A 22262-nucleotide genomic window follows, 5' to 3' on the forward strand; every position below is an offset into this window, starting at 1 on the left:
AATCACAAGAATACAGAAAATGCCACATACTTACTCATCACCACATAACCTGAATGTTATATTCAGTCCTAAACATTGTACCGTAAGAAAACACTGACATTCTGGAGTTTAGCTAGATAACTTCGCATATCGTCTAAAGTGATGTTGCAGGGAATCAAAAAGGGGGCTCAGAGGAGTGACTGAAGGTTCTAGGATTGTTTGTCCTGGAAAATAACAGATTTAGAAAGGAATTTGATACCTGTCTTCAAATGTTTTGAAACACTGTTAGTTAGAGAAGATTTTAAACCCCCTTTCAGTAAGGCTTAAAAATTAAATAAATAAAAGCAGTCCTTTTAAAGGGATGCAACTAATAGGTAAATTTTAACTCGACTTTAGGACAAACTTAGAAATGGCATTGAATGGGTTGCTCCAAAGCAAAGACTAGATATCCATTTTTAATGGATGTTTTTTGGGAGAAAAAACTTCCTCAGTTAAAAAAAAACAAAACGAAAAATGTATTTTCTCTCTGGTTAATGAAATGCTTCTGCCTCTTTTAATAGTGCTAATATTTTTAACCCTCAGTTCTCTAAATCTGTTTTTTCTAAGTGTAGCTTTGTCTTAAAATTAAGTTTGCATGGTAAAAAAAAAAATGTCGTTAGGAAGAACTTGAAAAATATGGTGTATTAATATGATTAGTTCCAATCTAAAAAGAAATTATCAGATTGCATTGTTGAATTTCAGAGTGGTTACAATCAATTTCTGAAGACTTTAAAACCCATTAGAAATGCTAAACTTTGTTTCATTCGTTCACATGCACATATAATTACATTCACAGGTATTGTTTCTCCAACTAATAATTGTTATTTATTACTGTAGGTCATACCTCACTCCTGTTAGGGATGAAGAGTCTGAATCCCAAAGAAAAGCAAGATCTAGACAAGCCAGGCAGTCTAGAAGATCAACACAGGTATATTTAATGTATATAATATATAGAACTTCAAAATATATTGTCTCTTTTTTTACTTTTCTGAGAAAATATTTACATCAGTATATAGTGTAAATAAATCTTAAAAGATAAAGATTGTTTTAATAATCCTCCCATAACCTTTTGTATATAACAATATAGGTATACGGGTGTACTTTCACTGTTACATTTGCTCTAATTAGCTATATGTCTTTCTGTTTTTTTGGATATGTGTATCCCCTGTTCTTTTTTTATTTTTCCTTAAATGTTATTTACAAACATCCCATACCAGCAAACATATACTCCTCTATTCTTAATATAGTGTCTGGCATAGAGTATTTGATAAGTGTTAGAATGAATTAATCATATATGATGTTGTATCAGAGTTCTCCAGAGAAACAATCCATAGGATCGATAGGATAGCTGTGTGTGTGTATGTATTTATTTATATGTGTGTGTGTATATATATACACACTACACACACACACACACACATATACATCCTATACATATATATACCAAGAGGTTTATTTTAAGGAATTGGCTTATGCGATTGTGGGGTCTGGCAAGTCCAAAATTCACAGGGAAGATCAACAGGCTGGAATCTCAGACAAGAATTGATGTTATAGTCTTGAAGCAGAATTTCTCTTCTGGAAACCTCGGTTTTTCATTCTTAAGGCCATCACCACCACCACCACCGCCGCCGCCGCCACCACCACCACACACACATACATTATTGGGGGTAATCTTTAAAGTCAACTGATTGTTAATGTTGATTATGTCTACAGAATACCTTAATAGCAATATCTAGACTGGTGTTTGACCAAACAACTAGACACAATAGCCTGGCCAACTTGACACATAAAATTAACCATCACAAATTAATAATTATTAAAGAGTTTTATGAATATTTGGAGGTGGAGTAGAGAGGGGAAATAGACCTCCTCTTCTACTAGATAGATAAAACAGCTACTGTGCAAGAATGAGAAAAATGTCAGGCAGGCTAGTTATTGCCACCTTACCTCCTCCTTGCCATTCTAACTATGTCTCTGATATACCCCTTTGTGTCTTTTCCTTTTCCACTTAAGATTTTCACAGTCTGGCTTCAGCTTATTTAGGCTTCAAGTGGAACTATTTGCTAACCTAATTTTTCTTTGTACTTTTACTTCTTGAAATCTGTTTTTCAAGGCGTAACCTTGAAGTATTATTTCTTTATTGAGATCTTCTCTGTTAAACTTTAACAATTATATATGTATATTTATATACGTATATACAAAACATAAATACATATAATGCAATATATATAATAGTATATGTATATTAGCTCTTCTTCCCATCTTTGAACTTCTTGAGAACATTATATATTCAAATGGTATTTTGTTGTGTCATCTCCCTTGCTATATCATTAATTTGTTTAATGTAGAGATGATTTCTTACACATATTTGTATCTTTCCCAGGACCTATCATTCTACTTGTTCACGGTGATTCTTCATTGAATAAATGTGACTTGCTGGGTAGAAAATCTGTTTCTCAGTTTGCAAAAGAGTTTCAGATATGCTACTTGACTTTTAATACATTCATATTTAATACATCTAGTTCTAAAATATTCCTTTGGAATGAGTGTTAATGCATCTCATAATGAAATGTATTTTTTTTGTGTATAGGGAGTGACATTGACTGATCTTCAGGAAGCTGAAAAAACAATAGGAAGAAGTCGGTCTACCCGAACCAGAGAACAAGAAAACGAAGAAAAAGAAAAAGAGGAAAAAGAAAAACAGGATAAAGAGAAGCAAGAAGAAAAGAAGGAATCAGAAACATCTAGAGAAGATGAATATAAACAAAAATACTCCAGAACGTATGATGAGGTAACAGTATACCAACAACCCAGCTAGGTCAAATGGTATGAATATTTTCTTGTGATTCTCAGTATATAAGAGATTTGTATACCAACAAACCATCTACAAAGTACTTGAAAGGATTTTAACTGGAAATCTGAATTACCTTGGCATGATTAGAGCAGTAAATACTTCTCCTTTGAAATAAATTTAAGTATTCTCTCCGTTTTTCATTGTGTTTTAATTTTGATGTTTCATAGACTTATCAGCGTTACAGACCAGCATCAACTTCAAGTTCAACCACTCCATCCTCTTCGCTTTCTACCATGAGCAGTTCACTCTATACTTCAAGTCAACTAAACAGGCCAAATAGTCTTGTAGGTATAACTTCTGCTTACTCCAGAGGATTAACAAAAGAAAATGAAAGAGGTAAGAAAACCAAATTTTGAAAACACTTTATTTCCTTCAGATAATCCTTTGAGTTGACTTTTCGTAATAGTTCAGCAGATAAGAAATAACATCCTAAACTGGTAATGGATGAGAATGATGAAATTGAAAAACAAAAATAGAAAATGATATGGCCTGGGCTTGATACCTATATCTTTATAACCTAAGACTTCACAAAATCTTCATGTCCACATCCAAAGAAAAATCAATGTGGAAGAAGCAGTGGATGACTATTTCTAGTTTAGTACTTTTTGAGTGCTTTAAGCTATTTCTTGCCTACTGTGTAGATCATAAACTTTTGTGTGAAATTGTTTTAAGTTAAAATCATTGAACTCATGTAATGTCCTTCTGAAAACAAAATTATTTTTGTACTTATTCTTTGAGAAATAGATTTCTTTCTCAGCTATACATTGGCATATTGACATTCACTATAAACATTTCTTATTAGTTGATATAAAGATGTTTCAGTTCTTTAAACCACTCTGTGTGAGGCCTGAGTAATGTTTGTAAAAATTTTGAGCAAACATTTAAAATTAGGAATATTCACATGAAAGTTCAGATTTCCAACTTCTTTTAAAAGGTTGGAAGATTTGTCAGTAGTAGCTATGAATTCTCACATATCAACAATGGCTGGAACCCAAGTGGTAGGAAATTTTTTCCCATTTATTATAACGTTCTCCTTGGCTCATTTAACCTATTTGTATTACCTGCAGAACCAGTAAAGGCATTTGAGTTTGAGATCTCTGCTCTAAACTGATTCTTAAAACGATTTAAAAATCCCTCTTAATACTAATTTTGGATTTTATTTTGCTGTGACTCTAGCTAATGACACATAGCTTTTTAAAAATCATTTTTAACATTCTTTTTGTTCCATATACATCTACTTTTTTAGCATATTCAAAGGCCCTAATATTCATCTACTAGGTAAGCCTGAGGACATTTTAACTATCTTAGAAAGGAAACAAATTTCAAGACTAACTTTTTTTATGTTGATTTGTGTTTAATAAAATAAATTTTTTCCAAAAGAAAAGGAATTGGTCTTAGATGCTATCTAATAGAAATGTAATGATTACTGGCAGCAGAAGCATAAACTGATAATTTTTTATGATGTCTAGTAGCTGTTCCATAATTAAGAATTATTTTCTTTTTCCCTTGAAGTATTAACTTTGGGTATTATAACTATTTCCCTGCCTAACATTAATAACTGGAGCCCTATCCCCCCTCATAGGATTCAGATTATTTTGTGTTCAACAGATATGATTAAGTATATCTTTAGTATAAAAGTTTTGTGTTAGGCACTAGAAAAATGAAGATGATTAGTTCTCATCTTTATCCTTAAGAACATATCTAATGAGAGGTACAAATACATGTAATTTTGACATGAGTGACAAAAGAAAGGCTTTGAGTTACAGGCACATTGAAAAAGGGCAAAAATTACGTCTAATGAGAGAATTTTAGAAGGCTTCACAAAGCGGTTTGTCTTAAAACTTTGTTTTCATTTTACCTTGCAAAATACTGTCAAGAAACAATGCAATCGTGATTCATTGTAATCTTTCACAGAGGGAGAAAAAAGAGAAGAGGAAAAAGAAGGAGAAGATAAATCACAACCTAAATCAATCAGAGAACGACGGCGACCAAGAGAGAAAAGAAGATCTACAGGAGTTTCATTTTGGACACAAGATGTGAGAAAATCCTATTTAAAATATCGTGACTTCCTAGTATACGTAATGTTGCCAAAAGTACATCCTAATCGCTTCTTGTGTACTTCAGATTCATTAAACCATCACTGTGTTTTCTGGGTCGAGCTGTTAAATCAGTAGAGTTCTTCTACTTGGATTTTTGTTACCGCTTAAAATCTGGAGGTCTGTCCCAATTTTGGAATAAAAACAATAACAGCTCCAGCTTAGAATACATATATTGATTATTTTATAATGACTAAACTTTTTTTTTTTAAGTTTCTGTATAACACTTAACCACAGAAGGGCTAACAGGTTTTTTAGCCTCTTGATTTTTTCTTTCCGTTAAAAATTTTTTTAATAAAAAAAGTTCAAACATATACAAAAGTAACAGAATAGTAAAAAAAAAAAAAAAAAAAGCCTCCCCAAGTAGCTATCATTTCAGCTAACTTCCTACTCACTTCCCTAACCTCCTGCATTATTTTGAAGAAAATCCTAGACAGAGCATTTCATCTGTAAATATTTCAGTATGTATTTCTAAAAGATAAAGTCTCCCTTTTAAAAATTATTAAAATTATATTTTTTAAAAATGATGTAATAGAAATAATTAGTATATCACTTAATACTTTATCATAGTACTGTTATATTTATTGTTAGGTAACTTAACAGTAATCCTTAATGTCAAATATCCAGTAAAAGTTTTAATTTCCAATTGGCTTATATATGCCATAAATGGCTTTGTTGTTTTATAGTTTGCTGCTTTGGTTAGGATTTGAATAAAGACCATATTACGTTATTATTGGTTGTTCCTTTAAAGTCTCTTTTTTAATCGATAAGCTTCCCCTTCCATCTCATTCTATTTTTGAAGAAATTGGGTCATCACATCTCTGAAGTGTAGTTTAACACATTCCTCTGTTTTTAATATTTCCTGTAAATTGGTAGTTGAATCTAGAGGATTGATGAGATTCTGTTTCAAGATTCTTTTGGCACTGTATTGTGTCCTTCCATCACAAGGTCCATAATGTCTAGCTGATTTTAATTGATTGCCCAGAAACATTTTTACAATAAAATAACCCTCACCATCTTAGCACCCTAACATAGCTACTCTGTTACTTAAAGTAAGTTGTTTTATGTTCTTAATAACTCATGTGTGTTAGGAATTTTATAGGCAAAACTGTATTATTTAGTACTTATTTTTTCCCCAGTTTTATTCAGACCAGTTCTCCCTTCAAAACTCCACTTTCTAGAGTCATGCACTTACCAGCATTATAAGGATCCTTCCTGAGATCCATGTTGGCAGTTTCTATCTTCTTAATTTGATTCGACATCGAATTGAGTTCTAATCAGCCATCAAGGTACAAGTCTCCTTTCCCCTTCATAGCCACAAGTTTGAACCTGTGGCAAACAACATAAAAAAAGAGCCATGGACTCTGTCCGAGAAAGAGCAATATGTGATTAAGCAGCTCTTTTCTCTCCTGTATTATTAGTTTCTTTTGTTTTTTTAGTTACTATCCTTCAGGAACTCACAGCCAGCCTCCCCACTTTTTCATTTCCGGTCCTTTGTTCTGCCACAAAATTCCAGTGGGTAATGATAATCAGTTCATGGCATGAATTAATGTTAATAAATATTACTATCATCATCATCATTGATGTCCCCTATCCATTGCTAAGTACCAAAATGGTAGCTTGTACAAAGATTCTCTGTAATCCTTAGAGTAATTCTGTAAAGTTTTATCCCTACTTTATGGAAGAGAAAATGATGGCTCAAAAAGTTTAAAATAATTTTCCCAGTGTTACACAGCTGAAAATAGATATATGATAGGTTGATCTAGATTAAAGCCTATGCTGTTCTTACAGGGATCCTGAGCCAGGTATGTTTGAATGCAAATTTCCTTTTTCTCTCCCTTTATCCCTTTTTAAGCTTGTTTAGATTTTCAAGACCTTGTGGTTGAATATTCCCATAGTCTGTGATTCTAGGCTTTTAATCTACTGAGACCATAATTTTCTGTTTAATGGTCTCTAAACACCCAAGAAGTTTTTAGATGAATGAGCCACCTAAGCATAGTAGGACTGTTGTAGAAATCATGCCAAGCTTGTAGACGCCAGCTGTTCTTACTTAAACAGTGAAATTTCTGTTCTTTTTGCTGCCTCATTGTAATTGAGCAGCTAAATAGTACTTACATTGAGTGTTTAAAAGGCTTACTGTAATATCACTACTGTTTACGATATAAAGCAGAATATCTTTTCCCCTCTTTCTCATGCCAAGCCTCCAGTTTCCTCATCCCCAATATGAATGTGTTTCCTAAACCGGGCTGACCTTCCCCTATGTGCTAACCTATTTAGATTGCACCATGCTGACAAAATAAGCTTCCACTACATAGGATAGGAAAACTCCCACTTAAAAATCAATTTTTCCTTTGATCTGTTTCATGGGAGGTTTTCTCAAGAGTCATTTTAAGTTAGAAAAACCCTAAAGTTCTTAAATACCAACTGCTTGAAATTTACCTTCACTTTTCTACAATGTATTGACAATCTATTTTAGAGTGATGAAAATGAACAAGAACAACAATCAGATACAGAGGAGGGATCCAATAAGAAAGAGACTCAGGTAAATAACATTGCTTTTTTATATTTAGAAGTATTAATATTTTTCTAGGATTACTTTTTAATTATGTTCAATTATGTTTATTCAAAACAGTTACTGAACACTGTACCCAAATTCTGGGGATATAATATCACTGGTTGCCTAGGTATTAGAGGTAAAGTGACTGGAAAGGGGCATGAAGAATAATTTAGAGATTTTAGTAGTGGCTTTATGGATATATACAACTGTCAAAACTCATCAAATTGTACATTTTAAATGGATATAGTTTATGGTATGTCAGTTAATCTTCAGAGATGAAAAGGGGGAAAAAAAAAGGAAATACTACCTTTGACCAAAGGAAAATATCTAGAGAATATCCAGAAGCAATGACTACCTTTCCAGGCCCAGGTTTCAGTGCTGTAGACAGCGAAGCTATGTGCTGGAACAGACAATAGCCCTCTTTAACTCTTTGCACTTGTTTAGAACTCTAGAATCTCCAAAAGGCTTTTACATTCATAATAACAACTGTTTTTCCCAACAATCTTCTGAAAAGGCATTTTTTTTTTTCCCTAAGTACAGATGAAGGAACTAAAAATTCCTTCAAACTAAGGCAAGATTGGATGAGTTAAGGTGGCACAGATAGAAAGTGATGGGAGTTTCTTTCCCCTAGCCTTATTTTGCCTCTATTCCCATTGGAGGAAACTGAAATACTTTTAAGGAGCTATCATCCACATAGGCATAGAACTCAAACTATCTGCCTTAAGAATATAAACCAAAAGAAAATTAAGATAAAATTTTATCCCAGATGATTTAAATTACTTTATCATAGTATCATTGTTCGTTATTTTCAAAAATGGTACTTCTCTTCTCTGGTTATTATGATTTACTTTCATTAAGCCATTTGGTAGTAAGACTTAATATGCAAAGAACATTGCTAATAAATCAAAAGTTTAAACCAAATATTACACCAAGGCAAGAAACTATAAAGAAAAGATTAGCAGATTTGATTATATAAAATGTGAAGCTGGAATATGGCAAAAGACACCCTTATTAAAATTGAGACATATTTGCTCAGTTTTAAATTAAATAACCTTAGCCCCTTTTACTTCAGCCTTTTGGAGATAGTTTAGCAGTACAGATCAGAAGCCTTAAGAAAATGTTCCTCCCTCTTAGCCTAGCAGTTCACTTACAGAAATATATTCCTAAAGAAATAACTGAAGTATGCAAAGGTAAATCTACAGGGTATTCATAGCAGCTTTGTTCATAAAGCAAAAAGGTTGCAAACACCCTAAATGTATGTTGGTCAGGAATAGATTAAACAAAATGTATATAGATAGCTAAATATTTTGTGTGTTTACATAGATTTATATGTACACAAAATTTGTCAGTGGTTGTCTGGGGGGTTGAAGGATGGGGAATTATAGATAATCTTTTTATACCATAGTACTTTTATACAAGATTATTATTACTTTCAAATCAGTAAAACTAAAAGAATATTTTTATTTTAGGAAAGAATTTTAAAATACAGGAAGCAAGAGCAAAATTGGATTTGCAAAAGAAATTTAAACAGACTTTACTAAAACACTTTAGTTACAGATAGGCTTCAAATAGTTCCAAAGGATCCTGCTAATTTTACAGTATATTCAAATATAAATATAATGGGGAAAAACAAACATGTAAATTCAGAAATTTAACAAACCACTTCTGAATAAGGTACCTTTAGAAAATTATAAATTCGGTGAGTATTTTGGGAGAAAAGAGATAAAGATAACCACCAAAAAACCTATTTTGACACCCAGTAAGGCTGTTTTCTCCTGTTAATCATTTTACTATTTGGATAAGAAGAGTTACTGGAACTTCAAAAAGGCAAACCACCTGTTTGAGAAAATTAGCATAAAGTAATCATAATTTCCTATTCCCTAATTTCTAAACCTCAGCAGGAATGTGTTGCTGGATTTCCAGAAAGTATATTTTTAACAAAATACGTGTGTACTGTTGTGCATAAAATGTCATATTTATTTGTGTGCCTCTCATTTTATTGCCTCAAAAACTGAAAAAATGAAAAATAAGTGTCACATAATAAACTTGACATTTCTTCCCATAAAGTATGTTTTCCTAATGCTTAGTGGGTATAATAAATAACAGATATTTTCCTTAGTCTCATTTTTTTCTTTCAGTTAAAAATTAATGTATGATAGGAAGTCATCTAGATGTCCGTAAATTGCCTAATGTAACTGTATGGTATTATGTGTGTAAAAATATACAGTGGCTCTGTGTTTTAGAACCTCTTTTTAGAACAACATATTAAAAAAAGCATATGTAGTGAATAGGTAAGTTACTTTAATAGTGTGAAATCAGTGTTGATAAATTTACTTGATCACTCATAAGTTAATAGTTTCATGAAAGCATAAAAATTTGATGTGCCTATGTTTGTTTTTCTTTCATTCTAGACGGATTCCATTTCAAGGTATGTTTTACTTCTTTTTTAAATTCACCTTTAGCTCACTTTTATCCCAGCTGAAAATATTTTGTTAGATATTTATGAATTTTGTAAGTTGGCATAATTGTTTGGGTAATAAAAATCCATAGATATGTAGATGATGTAATCATTGTAGTAGCTTAAGTTTTTCCAGGTTCCCTAAGTTACTTCAATAGTGACTGTCTCATCGTTAACATTAAAGACTAATGAAACCCACTCTTGGCCAGAAACTTTTTTGACTAGGTATTCAGAATTTTCTTTCGTAGCCCTAATGTAGATAAAAGAAAACTAAACAAGGCACCCTAAAAAAAAGTGTCACATAGCTCAAAATTTTTCATCTCTTCAGAAAACTTCCAGTATATTCTTGAATCTAATTTCCATTTCACTTCTCCTGCTCATAGTTGTGTTTTTTTGTTTGTTTTTGGTTTTGGTTAAGTTTTTATTTCATAATCATAAACTTAACTCTGCAATCCAGCTACACTTGGAAGGGTAAGGATAATGTAGAACCTGAAGAAGTGCAGCAAGAGCACAAAGATGATAGGATACTGAGAACAGAACAGGGGAGGTGCTACACTCTCCTGAGCTACAGAAGGAATGATCTGGTGGTTAAGACCAAACACAACTCAAATTTATTAGTCAGCAATGGTGGACTTCTTGCTGGTCTTGGCATTTCTGGACCCATAGCGCTCCATGGCTTCCACAATATTCATGCCCTCTTTCACCTTGCCAAAGATCCTGTGCTTACCATCCAACCACTCAGTCTTAGCAGTGCAGATGAAAAACTGGGAACCGTTTGTTTTGGGTCCAGCATTGGCCATGGACAAGATGCCAGGACCTGTGTGCTTCGGAATGATGGACTTGCCACCAGTGCTATTATGGCATGTGAAGTCACCATCCTGGCACATAAACCCAGGAATAATTCTGTGAAAGCAGAAATCCTTATAACCAGATCCTTTCTTCCCAGTGCCATGAGCACAAAAATTTTCTGCTGTCTTTGGCATTTTGTCTGCAAACAGCTCGAAGGAAACACAGCCCAAGGGCTTGCCGTCAACAGCGATGTTGAAGAAAACGGTGGGGTTGACCATGACTGTGGGCGGGGGACTGTGTTGGCAGGCAGTAGCATCTGCAAGGCCCCAGCCCATAGTTGTTAACCAGAACCCTGTGAGATCAAGAACAAATTTTTATATACTTGATGCTTCTATTGAATTGAAACGCTGAAGCAATAGTATTTATCAGAAAAGGTGACTAAGTTCAAACCAAATAATAAGAGAATCTCATTTACAAATAAGATATGTTCTTCCTGTTTAAGACAAACCCATTATCTCTTACTTTGGATATAATGAATCTCATCAAATCTAACGTGTTAGTAATTTTAAACACACCGTTATATTATAGAACAACAACAACAAAAAAGAAAATGCTACCGATTAACTTGTAATACACCATCATTTGTAAGACATGTCCTGATTTCAGAAATGTTAAAATGTTGGGGGTAAATGTACAATTTAAAATTGTTCAAATATGATATTTTATCTCCAGATGTGAAACCAATTTTGACTTTTAGATAGGGGAATTCTGAATCCCTTACTCAAGTAATGCAAATTTAGTGGTATTTAAAAATAACTTCTCACAGAGTAAAGTTTGCTAACACATTCAAAGAACTTTGAAAAATACAATCATACATACGTAAAAAAAAAATAACTTCTCATTTATTATCTATCACCAAAAAAAATTGGTTAGATAACAGATAAGGTAGGTTGTTATTTACTGTTTTGGAATATCAAGTTAATGTACACTAGGACACATGTTAATGTAAGTTGTGAAAGCCTATAATGAAGATTTTGATTTAAACTCATCTTTTGAAGATATGAAACCAGTTCTACAGCTAGTGATCGGTATGATTCCTTGCTGGGTCGTTCTGGATCATACAGTTACTTAGAAGAAAGGAAACCTTACAGTAGCAGGCTAGAAAAGGAGGATTCAACTGACTTTAAAAAGGTACTTGGGTTATTTAGTTATGTTTAATTAAAAATAAGTTAGTTTTCTTTTGTATCTAGATATTTGTGTTTGGATATTATGTCTGTTATCTCATAATGAAATCAATACTTGAAATAACTTTCTTCATGTTCAGTTTTAGGCAAGTAATGGTAAGTAGAAATAAATAGCTGCTTATTGTTTGTTTTTTAAAGGGAAGAAGGAGAGTACCCAGGACTTCTCTTATTTCACATTTAAGTGTCTCAGGCCACAATGTGATTGAGCTGGAAAGAGGCAGGCAGTAGGTTTGTGTGTGTGTGTGTTCATGCACACTGCACTCTTCTTTATCTGTTTAATAAGAAGCAGAAAAACAGAGAACATGATTTTTTGTAAGACAGAAATGGACAGCTGAAAACCTTGTGGTAGCTCAGGTTCTATTAAGAATTAAGAGTGGAAGTAATTAAGGAATAATCCCCAGAAAGTCAAAAATCTAATATTCTGACTATTGTGATTCTTCGTATTATAGGCTTGGACTAAAGCTGATGAAGTTTTGTAGAGAAGGGGAAGGCTCATGGTATTTGTACATGTCCCCAGGTATCTGGCAGTTATTTGGATTACCTGCTTTCTTACAAGCCGAGTCCTTAGTCAGCAAGAGAAGAAAGGGGATGGTTTGCATTAGGAACAGGATTCAGTAAAGAACTGAACACTGAACTGCACTAAGTAGTATGATTTTATTTATGGACAGATAGGGGGAGATACTATCCCTGGTCTTGCGGGCATCTTCCATCCAGTGGGAGGGACAGATATTATCATGCAATCATACTAATGAATATGTAATAAAAGATTGAAACTGTTATCCTGAAGTAAAGAAAAAAATTATAAAAGAATATAAGAAAGGAAAGTGATGAGACCTGGAGATCAATGTCCTAAAAAAGTGAGGCTTGAGCTAAGAACAGAAAGATAATTAGTAGTAGTTAACTGGCAAAAAAGGAAAAGTATTTCAGATGTTGTGAACTACAAGCTCATAGACCTGGTAGGACAAGAGTATCTGATGTGTTTGGAGGAATTAAAATTTCAGTATGGCTAGTACAGCAGAGGGAATAGTGGTGTGAGGTTGCAGCTGGATGAGTGGACCAGAACCAGATCATGCAGGGCCTTACAGGTCATTTTAAAGATATCCTTATGCTAGGAACAATGGCAAGGCATTGAAGGATTTTTCATTTGTGGAGGAGTGATAGTGTGATTGTCATGTGAAAATTATGAAATTTTAATTTTGAAAATGTAACTCAGAACAATTTAGAGAGAGGTGAGGGAAAACACTTTGGTTATTAGAATAGTCTAGGTAAGAGATGATCATAGCTGGAATTAAAGTGATAGTAACTGTTCTAGTTTGCTATGCTGCAGAATGCAAAACACCAGAGATGGATAGGCTTTTATAAAATGGGGGTTTATTTCACTACACAGTTACAGTCTTAAGGCCACAAAACATCCAAGGTAACACATCAGTAATCGGGTACCTTCACTGGAGATGGCAAATGGCGTCCGGAAAACCTCTGTTAGCTGGGAAGGCACGTGGCTGGCATCTGCTCCAAAGTTCTGGTTTCAAAATGGCTTTCTCCCAGGACATTCCTCTCTAGCAAGCTTGCTCTTCTTCAAAATGTCACTCACAGCTGCACTCCGTTCAGTCTCTTTGAGTCAGCATGTTTTATATGGCTCCACTGATCAAGGCCCACCCTGAATGGGTGGGGTCACACCTCCATGGGAGTATCCCACCAAAGTCACCACCCACAGCTGGGTGGGACACATTCCAAGCAAATTTAACCAGCACCAAAACGTCTGTCCCACAAGACCACAAAGATAATGGCATTTGGGGGACACAATACATTCAAACTGGCACATTCCATCCCCTGGACCCCAAAATGACATTATCTTTCCAAATACAAAATACATTCATTTCATCACAATATCACAAAAACTTAAACCATTTCAGTAACAAAAGTTAAGTACAAAATCCCATCAAAATCAAATATAGGCGTGGTCAGTCCTAAGGCATACTTTTCCTTTAGCTTGGATCTGTGGACTTAGAACAAGTTATATGCTTCCAATATACAAAGGAGGGACATTCATAGGATAAACATTTCCATTGCCATAAGGAGAAAGAGTAAGGAAAATAGGGTTAACAGGACCAAAACAGTTCCTAAAACCTGCAGGACAAACTCCATTAGATTTCAAAGTCTGAGAGTCATTTATAGAACAACGTTGCATCCTTGGGGCTTGAGAGAGTGGGAGCCTAACCCTTCCCAAGGGCCTTTTCTGCAGCCCTTTTCTCTCCAAATGCTTGGGTGGGTGCTCCAACATTTCCACACATTGGGGAGACCACCTTCTCGGCCCCACCCTCCTCAAACATCGGGGCAGCTCCCGGATTCCCTTCCATCTCCGGGTCACACGCTCAACCCCTTCAGAACAGTGTGGTGGCAGCCAGGCTCTCCCCAATTCCCTGGAAATGTGCTCCACCCTCTTTGGGACCTGAGGTAGCAAAACTCTTCCAGAGCATCGAGGCGGAAAGCCCGCCCTCGACCTCCAGGGCAAACTCACCCTTTCCATGCATGTGGGCTGCTCCGCTCTCCCAGCCTGAGACCTCCTGACTCCAGACCTCAACCTCCATGGCTCTGTCTTTGAAGAGATTTTTCCTTTAATTTTTTCCTTGTCTGTCTCCTCCAGTCCAGACCGGCAATGGCTCCGTCTATAAAGATCTCGCAAAAATTCTGTTGGCTTTGCATGAAGCATGCAGGGGTCAAAGCCATCAGACAATAGGATTTTCCACAAATCCTTTCTGCTTAACTCCTTTTCCAATCTTGGCTTGTACTGAAATGGCGGCTGGGTTCCATGTTTGGTTCCATCCTCACGTTGGGCTGTAGCTTCTGGGATTCCACCCCCTGGAAGCCTGTAATTTTCCAAGCCATCAGTTTCTGGTTTCTTGGAACCCAAGAGTTCAGTTCTAAGTTTATCTCTCTCTGCTCGCATTTTACTATAAGCTGCAAGAAGCCAGGATATATCCTCCACAGGTAGTCTGGAGATCTCCTCAGCTAAGTATTCCAGTTTGTCACTTTTAAATTCTTCCTTCCATCTGACACCAGGACTCAATTTTGCCAAATTCTCTGCCACTTTAAAACAAGGTTCGCCTTTCTTCCAGTTCACAACAACACATTGATCATCTCTGTTCAAGGCCTCATCAGAAGTATCTTTAGAGTCCATATTTCCACAAACAGTCTCTTTAAAGCAGTTTTGGCCTTTTCTATCAAGCTCCTCACAATTCTTCCAGAAACTCCCCACTATCCATTTAAAAAGCCATTCCAACATGTTTGGTATTTGCAAACTCAGCAGCAAGAGCACCCCACTTCTGGTACCAAAATCTGTTCTAGTTTGCTATGCTGCAGAATGCAAAACACCAGAGATGGATAGGCTTTTATAAAATGGGGGTTTATTTCACTACACAGTTACAGTCTTAAGGCCACAAAACATCCAAGGTAACACATCAGTAATCGGGTACCTTCACTGGAGATGGCAAATGGCGTCCGGAAAACCTCTGTTAGCTGGGAAGGCACGTGGCTGGCATCTGCTCCAAAGTTCTGGTTTCAAAATGGCTTTCTCCCAGGACATTCCTCTCTAGCAAGCTTGCTCTTCTTCAAAATGTCACTCACAGCTGCACTCCGTTCAGTCTCTTTGAGTCAGCATGTTTTATATGGCTCCACTGATCAAGGCCCACCCTGAATGGGTGGGGTCACACCTCCATGGGAGTATCCCACCAAAGTCACCACCCACAGCTGGGTGGGACACATTCCAAGCAAATTTAACCAGCACCAAAACGTCTGTCCCACGTCTGCCCCACACAAGACCACAAAGATAATGGCATTTGGGGGACACAATACATTCAAACTGGCACAGTAACCAAGATGGAGTGGAGGTAAACAGAAGTAAAGTAGTAGATTTCGTTGTTATCAAAGGGGAGGTGGGGAACATTGGTAAAGGAATAAGGTCTTGGATTTAATTCAAGAAATAGTTCACTTTCTTTTTAGCTTTACTATGAGCAATGTAAGTGTAATGATAAATGCAACTGATAATTCCATCTCAGTGTTGGGAATGCAAGAGTGTGGTGAGCCAGAAAGCTCACAAACAACCATATAAAAATCACAGTGGCTCCTTAGCTCCAGCCTCCAGTTGCTGTGCAGGTTTATGGTCTCTCTTTACCAGGTAGTCTGACATTTTTGTTTTGTTTTGTTTTGTTTTGTTTTGTTTTGTTTTGTTTGTTGAGAGAACCTGGAAAGTGAGGTTTTTCCGTAATGTCTTAATTTTTAAATGCCAGAACTAATTTTTAAGAGTTTATGTGGGGCGAACACACCTACATGATAAACAACCTCTGTCTTGCAAGTGCAAAGCATTAAAATACATTTGTAATGTATCCTTTAATAGCTAATATGTCACATTAGTCTGTCTTAATATAGCAAAGTAATCTGTGTAAACCTTCTTAAAATATTAGGAGAGCAGAAAGGTAATTTGTCGTATTACCCTATTTTTTATAGCTTTATGAACAAATCCTAGCTGAAAATGAAAAGCTGAAGGCACAGCTACATGATACTAACATGGAGCTGACAGATCTTAAATTGCAATTGGAAAAGGCTACCCAGGTTTGTACTGTTTCTCTTTATTAACTCTGAAGGTAATAGTTGTCATTTATTCTATCTAAAATTTGGATTGAAATTTTCTCTAATAGTTTATTTTTTAAGAAGAAGGAATAGAGATAATGCAGTTTCCTGATGAATTAATTTACTTTTTTCCTGATGTTAACTTAAAAATACAAAAGTGTAGCCTTGTAGTCGAAAGTAAGGGTATTTTTAAAGCCTTTTAACTCCAATGATGTAGTACATGAAAGATTTAAATGCTTACTTTCACCATACCAAATGTAGCATGGCATTAATAGCATCTGTATAGAATCTTTTTTTAGCCAAAAGTTTCTTTATAATAATTTTTATTTATTATAAATATTTCCTGTTTGATCAAGTAAAAGTTTACTGTGCTGAAAGAAGACAGTTTTAATCATAATGGCTTTTATCTTCTTTTTCCTACCTATGCAGTAGCCTAAAGGAGATAATTTTATGCAATAAAATTGGGATAGCCAAGCAAACCTCAAGATCTTGTGCATATGATCTAAAATGTGTAAAACATATGTTTCTTAAGCTCTTTTTCTATGGGATACATTAAGCCTGGGAAGTAGTAATAGGCACATCCCCTCATTCCCCCACTCTCACCCCATAAAAAGCTTTCTGATCAAAGAAATGGGAAATGCTACATACTCTGTATTTTGTGGATTTTACAGGATGTGTTTATATATTAAAGGCTTTGAGTGGTCTTACAATTTTTTTTTTAATTTTTATTTTGAAATAAATTCAAACTTACAGAAACAGTTACAAAAATAATACAAACCGCATACACAGAACTCCAGTGTACCCCAACCCCCCTCCAACCGATACCCTGATCTACCACCTTAAATATTTTCTCACTTTACTATTTCTTTCCCTCCCTCCCTCCCTATCTCTCATCCATCATCTATTGCTCTGTCTTCTGAACATGAGAGCAAGTTGCATACATCCTTGAACAAATGATGTAATTCATATATACATTTCCTATGAACAAGAATATTCATTTATGCAATTACATTAAGTGTAGTTAAGAAGTTCAAGAAATTTCACATTGATATAAAGCTTACATTCTGTATTTCATTTTTTTCTTATGTCCCAATTGTGTCCTTTTGAGCCTTTTCTCCTCTATCCTTAGATCTCATCCAGGATCATCTATGGCATTTAATTGTCATTATCTATTTAGACTGTTTTTTATTTCAATTGTGGAAACATATATACAGCATAAATCTTCCCATTCCAACCCCTCCCAAGCATTCCATTTAGTGAGATTAATCACATTCACAGTGTTGCAATGCCATCACCTTCCCACCATCCATTGCTAGAAATTTCCCTTCACTCCAAACAGAAACCCTACATTCATTTCTTATTAACTCCCCATTGCCCCTTCCCCCACTTCTCATAACCCTTACTCTACTTTTCATCTCTATGATCATATTCTCTAATTCTTTCTTTGTGTTTACCATGGAGCTTAAATTTAACTTCTTAAGTCTATAACAATCTTCTTTTCTTTTATACCAGCTTAACTTCAGTAGGACATAAACTATGTTCCTATACTCCTCCATTCCCCCACCTTTATGTAGTTCTTGTCAAAAATTACATATTTTACACCGAGTCCAAAACCACTGATTTATCGTTACACTTTCTGTATTTTAGATCCTGTAAGAAGTAAATAGTGGAGTTACAAATTGAAAATTCAGTAGTATTGGTATTTATATTTACCATGTGATCTTTACTGGAAATCTTTATTTCTTCATGTGGTTTCAGTCAGTTATTTAGTGTCCCTTCTTTTCAGCCTGCACAATTCCCTTTAGCATTTCTTATAGGACTGGTCTACTGGTGATGAAGTCCCTCAGCTTTTGATTATCTGGGAATGTTTTCATCTCCCCCTCATTTTTAACCTCCAGGTGTTTGTGAATTTTCTAAGTCTCTGTTGGTTATTGACTTTTATTTGTATTCCATTGTTGTCAGAGAATGTGCTTTGAGTAATTTCAATTTTTTTTAATTTATTGAGGCTTGTTTTATGTCCCAGCCTATGGTCTATTCTGGAGAAAGTTCTGTGATCGCTAGAGAAGAATGTGTATCCTGGTGATTTGGGATGTAATGTTCTATATATGTCTGTTAAATTTCTCTATATCTCTCTCTCTCTCCTTTCTTTGTTTCTCTGTCGGTAGGGCTCCCTTTAGTATCTGAAGTAGGGCAGATCTTTTATTAGCAAAATCTCTCAGCATTTGTTCATCTGTGAAAATTTTAAGCTCTCCCTCAAATTTGAAGGAGAGTTTTGCTGGGTAAAGTATTCTTGTTTGGAAATTTTTCTCTCTCAGAATTTTAAATATGTCATGCCACTGCCTTCTCGCCTCCATGGTGGCCGCTGAGTAGTCGCTACTTAGTCTTATATTGTTTCCTTTGTATGTGGTGAATTGCTTTTCTCTTGCTGCTTTCAGAACTTGCTCCTTCTCTTCAGTATTTGACAGTTGATCAGAATATGTTTTGCGTGGGTTTATTTGAATTTATTCTATTTGGAGTTCTCTGGGCATTTATGCTTTGTGTATTTATATTGTGTAGAAGGTTTGGGAAGTTTTCCCCAACAATTTCTTTGAATACTCTAGACCTTTACCCTTCTTTTCCCCTTCTGGGACACCAGTGAGTCTTATTTGGACGTTTTATTTTATCTGTCATATCCCTGAGATCCGTTCCTATTTTTTTGATTATTTTCCCCATTCTTTCTTTTGTTCTTTCATTTTCCATTCTGTGGTTCTCAAGGTTGTTGAATCGTTGTTCAGCTTCCTCTAGTCTTGTACTGTGAGTATCCAGAATCTTTTTAATTTGGTCAACAGTTTCTTTTATTTCTATAAGATCATCTATTTTTTATTTACTCTTGCAATTTCTTCTTTATGCTCTTCTAGGGTCTTCTTTGTGTCCTTGATATCCTGTGCCATGCTCTCTTCTTCATGTCCTTTATATCCTGTGCCATGCTCTTGTTGTTTGTCTTTAGCTCTTTGATTAATTGCTCCAAGTACTGTGTTTCCTCTGATCTTTTGATTTGGGTGTTTGGGTTTGGTTTATCCATATTGTCTGTTTTTTTCATATGCTTTAAATTTTTCTGTTGTTTTTGGGCTCTTGGCATTTGCTTTACTTGATAGGGTTCTTTTAAGATATGAAGGATTATTCAAACACCAGTCTCTAATTTGTCAGATCTACAGCTTGGTGGCATACACTTTCTCTAACTAACCAGCAGATGGCGTCTGCAAGTCACCTAATCCCCTTACGTCAGTTCTCCCCAACTTTGTCTTTGTGGTTTGTGTGGGTTTTGTTCTTGTGGGGTCCAATTGGTGCACCAAATTTGGGTGTGTTGTTGGTGCTGTCCGCCCTGAATGTGGGGCATGTGTCTGAGCAGATAGGGTGGCAGGGCAGCTTTAGTAATCCAACCTCCCAGGTGTTCCCGGAGATTTAAGGCTGTTGCAAGAGTCTAAACCTTCATTTCAGTCTCCCCACAGATTGTCTCTGCCACTGACCCACAAGTTTTTGGTATTGGCGTAGGGTCCGTGGGATTTCCAAGTGGGTCCCTCTTCCCAGCCATGCCTTTCTAGGGCCTCTGCTGAGGGAAGATTGTGCTACGTCACAAGCGTGCCCCATCCCTCAAGGGAAGCCCTGGGCCACCAGGCCACGTAGGGGCATTCCCAGCCTGCTGTAAAAATGGCTGAATGTACCGCCTTCCCAGCTCTGGTACAATTAGCTGTGGGTGCGCGAAAGGCTATTGTCCACGCCCAATATTGTGGCATGTGCGCAGTGTTGCAGGAAGCACTTCCTGTCACACTGTAGCATGTGCGCAGTGTTGCAGGAAGCACTTCCTATCACACTGGGTCCCTTGGTGCGGCTCTGGGCTATGACTCCAGCGCCAGCAGGAGCGTTCCCCAGCCTGCCGGGAAGATGACTGCAAGGGGCATGGTTTTTTTCCTCTTTTGGCTCACCTCTGCCCTCCTCGCTCCGAGACAATTAGCAGTGGGTGCGCGAAAGGCTATCTTCCACACCAGATACTGAGGCATTCGCACAGCCCGTTCCTGCCGCGCTTTACTGTGTGGTTCTCTCTGCCGTATCTGCAGCCACTTTTGGTTTTTTAAAAAAGAACTAGTCTGCCTCCAAACGCCAACCCACGGTTTCCCCTCACCGCAGCATGGCTGCTGGATGTTCAGTAGGCTTACTCACTTGTTTTGGAACACAGACTCCCGGTTTCACCAAGTGCATGGTTGCTGTGGATTTAGCAGACTTTATCCAGCTGGTACATTGCTGGAACTGATGTTCTGGGTCACTTTCTGGCTTTTATCTAGTATTTTTCATGGAGGTGTTTTTTTGCCCTGTCTCTCCTAGCCGCCATCTTAGGTTCTCTCGCTCTTATAATTTTTAAGAAAACTAATGTTTAATTTTAACGTGGGACTTTCTAGCACAAATACATTTCTGCAACACAAATTTTGTAATCCAGTTTGAAAACATGGATATAAAATGGTATCTCATCTTTTTTAATAATTTGTTAAATTCATTGCATATGTTGCACTTGTTTGGCTACCAGGTCCCTTTTCCTTCTGTTAAACACTATTACGTTATGAAGCAATGGGCTATGCATAATGGAGTTTGTGCTAAAATTTCAGGGATGAAGCTGGATGGCCATGTCATCATCCCTCAGGTTGCATTAGGAACTGGTCATAAGTTTTCTAAATAAAGATATGCACCACTCCCTACTCTAGTGCTCTGTCATTATGATGACTCAGCTAATCTGTATCTCTTCTACTTACTGCCTTGCCTGTGTCTCTCTGCTTTTCTGCCTATCCTACTGTCATATAACTCTTCTATATATCTCTCATTCAAACACATCAAGAGAGGGGAAACTGATAAAATTAGCAGGTTACCATCCTGTATGTATGGAGCAGACATGTTAGTGCTCACAGGTCACTAGACAACCTATTAGAAGGCTGCCTTGTAGAAATTTCTGTTCCTGTTGATAGTGGCCCTAGAAACAAGTCACTGGATTAAAAAGTAAGCATCTACCTTGGCAGGAACTCTGAGTATCATGCCCAACATACTGAGTTAATAGTGAAAAGGGTAATTCGGAGTATAAGGTATTTGAATAAATACTCAAAGTGAATACCTAAGTTGGAAAAGCTATGTAAATGCTTTTTGAAAATTTTAGGAATATACAGAAATGTAAAAATGGTGAACATTGATTTCTCTGTCAACTTTATGTAATTTATTCTGAGTATTTTAAGTGTACTGTGAATCCTTCCACCTGATTTTTTAAGCACTGCTTTCATAATTGTCTATTAATATGCATAGTAGTGTCAGTTCTGATGTTTGCATGGAATTTTTCCAATGGGAAACTATCATGCTAAGAATTCATCTTGAGGCTTTGATTAGTTCTTTAATTTTTTATACTCTAACCGTTTAAAAAAATTGTGTGCCACTGAAGTTGATATCAAACCAAACAAGATTCTTATAGATTTAGGATGTTAAATTTAAGCCCCATTGAAACCACAAAGAAAATGTCAGAGAATATGCAAGCTCATAGAGACAATAGAGTGTAGGTTACTGGGGGTAGGGGGCTAGGAGGTGCTGAGTTAAAGTATAATGGGTGTTT

General features: G+C 36.0%; 2 protein-coding genes across 3 annotated transcripts in view; one reads left to right on the forward strand and one right to left on the reverse strand.

Moving 5' to 3' along the window:
- The window catches only part of PPP1R12A (protein phosphatase 1 regulatory subunit 12A), a 176872-nt gene that overhangs the window by 144597 nt on the left and 10013 nt on the right, over positions 1-22262 (forward strand). For both annotated transcript variants that reach the window (XM_037846697.1, XM_037846698.1), the window contains 8 exons: positions 856-946; positions 2609-2809; positions 3040-3208; positions 4787-4908; positions 7445-7510; positions 9937-9953; positions 11831-11963; positions 16520-16624. In XM_037846697.1, coding sequence (XP_037702625.1) covers positions 856-946; positions 2609-2809; positions 3040-3208; positions 4787-4908; positions 7445-7510; positions 9937-9953; positions 11831-11963; positions 16520-16624 — 904 coding nt within the window. The remainder of the gene's footprint in view (positions 1-855; positions 947-2608; positions 2810-3039; positions 3209-4786; positions 4909-7444; positions 7511-9936; positions 9954-11830; positions 11964-16519; positions 16625-22262) is intronic.
- Positions 10598-11050, reverse strand: LOC119542150 (peptidyl-prolyl cis-trans isomerase A-like). The gene has a single exon (XM_037846699.1). The coding sequence runs from the start codon at positions 11048-11050 to the stop codon at positions 10598-10600; it is 453 nt and encodes a 150-aa protein (XP_037702627.1).

The sequence above is a fragment of the Choloepus didactylus genome, chromosome 8 (genome assembly GCF_015220235.1).
Source record: "Choloepus didactylus isolate mChoDid1 chromosome 8, mChoDid1.pri, whole genome shotgun sequence".
Lineage (NCBI taxonomy): Eukaryota > Metazoa > Chordata > Mammalia > Pilosa > Megalonychidae > Choloepus > Choloepus didactylus.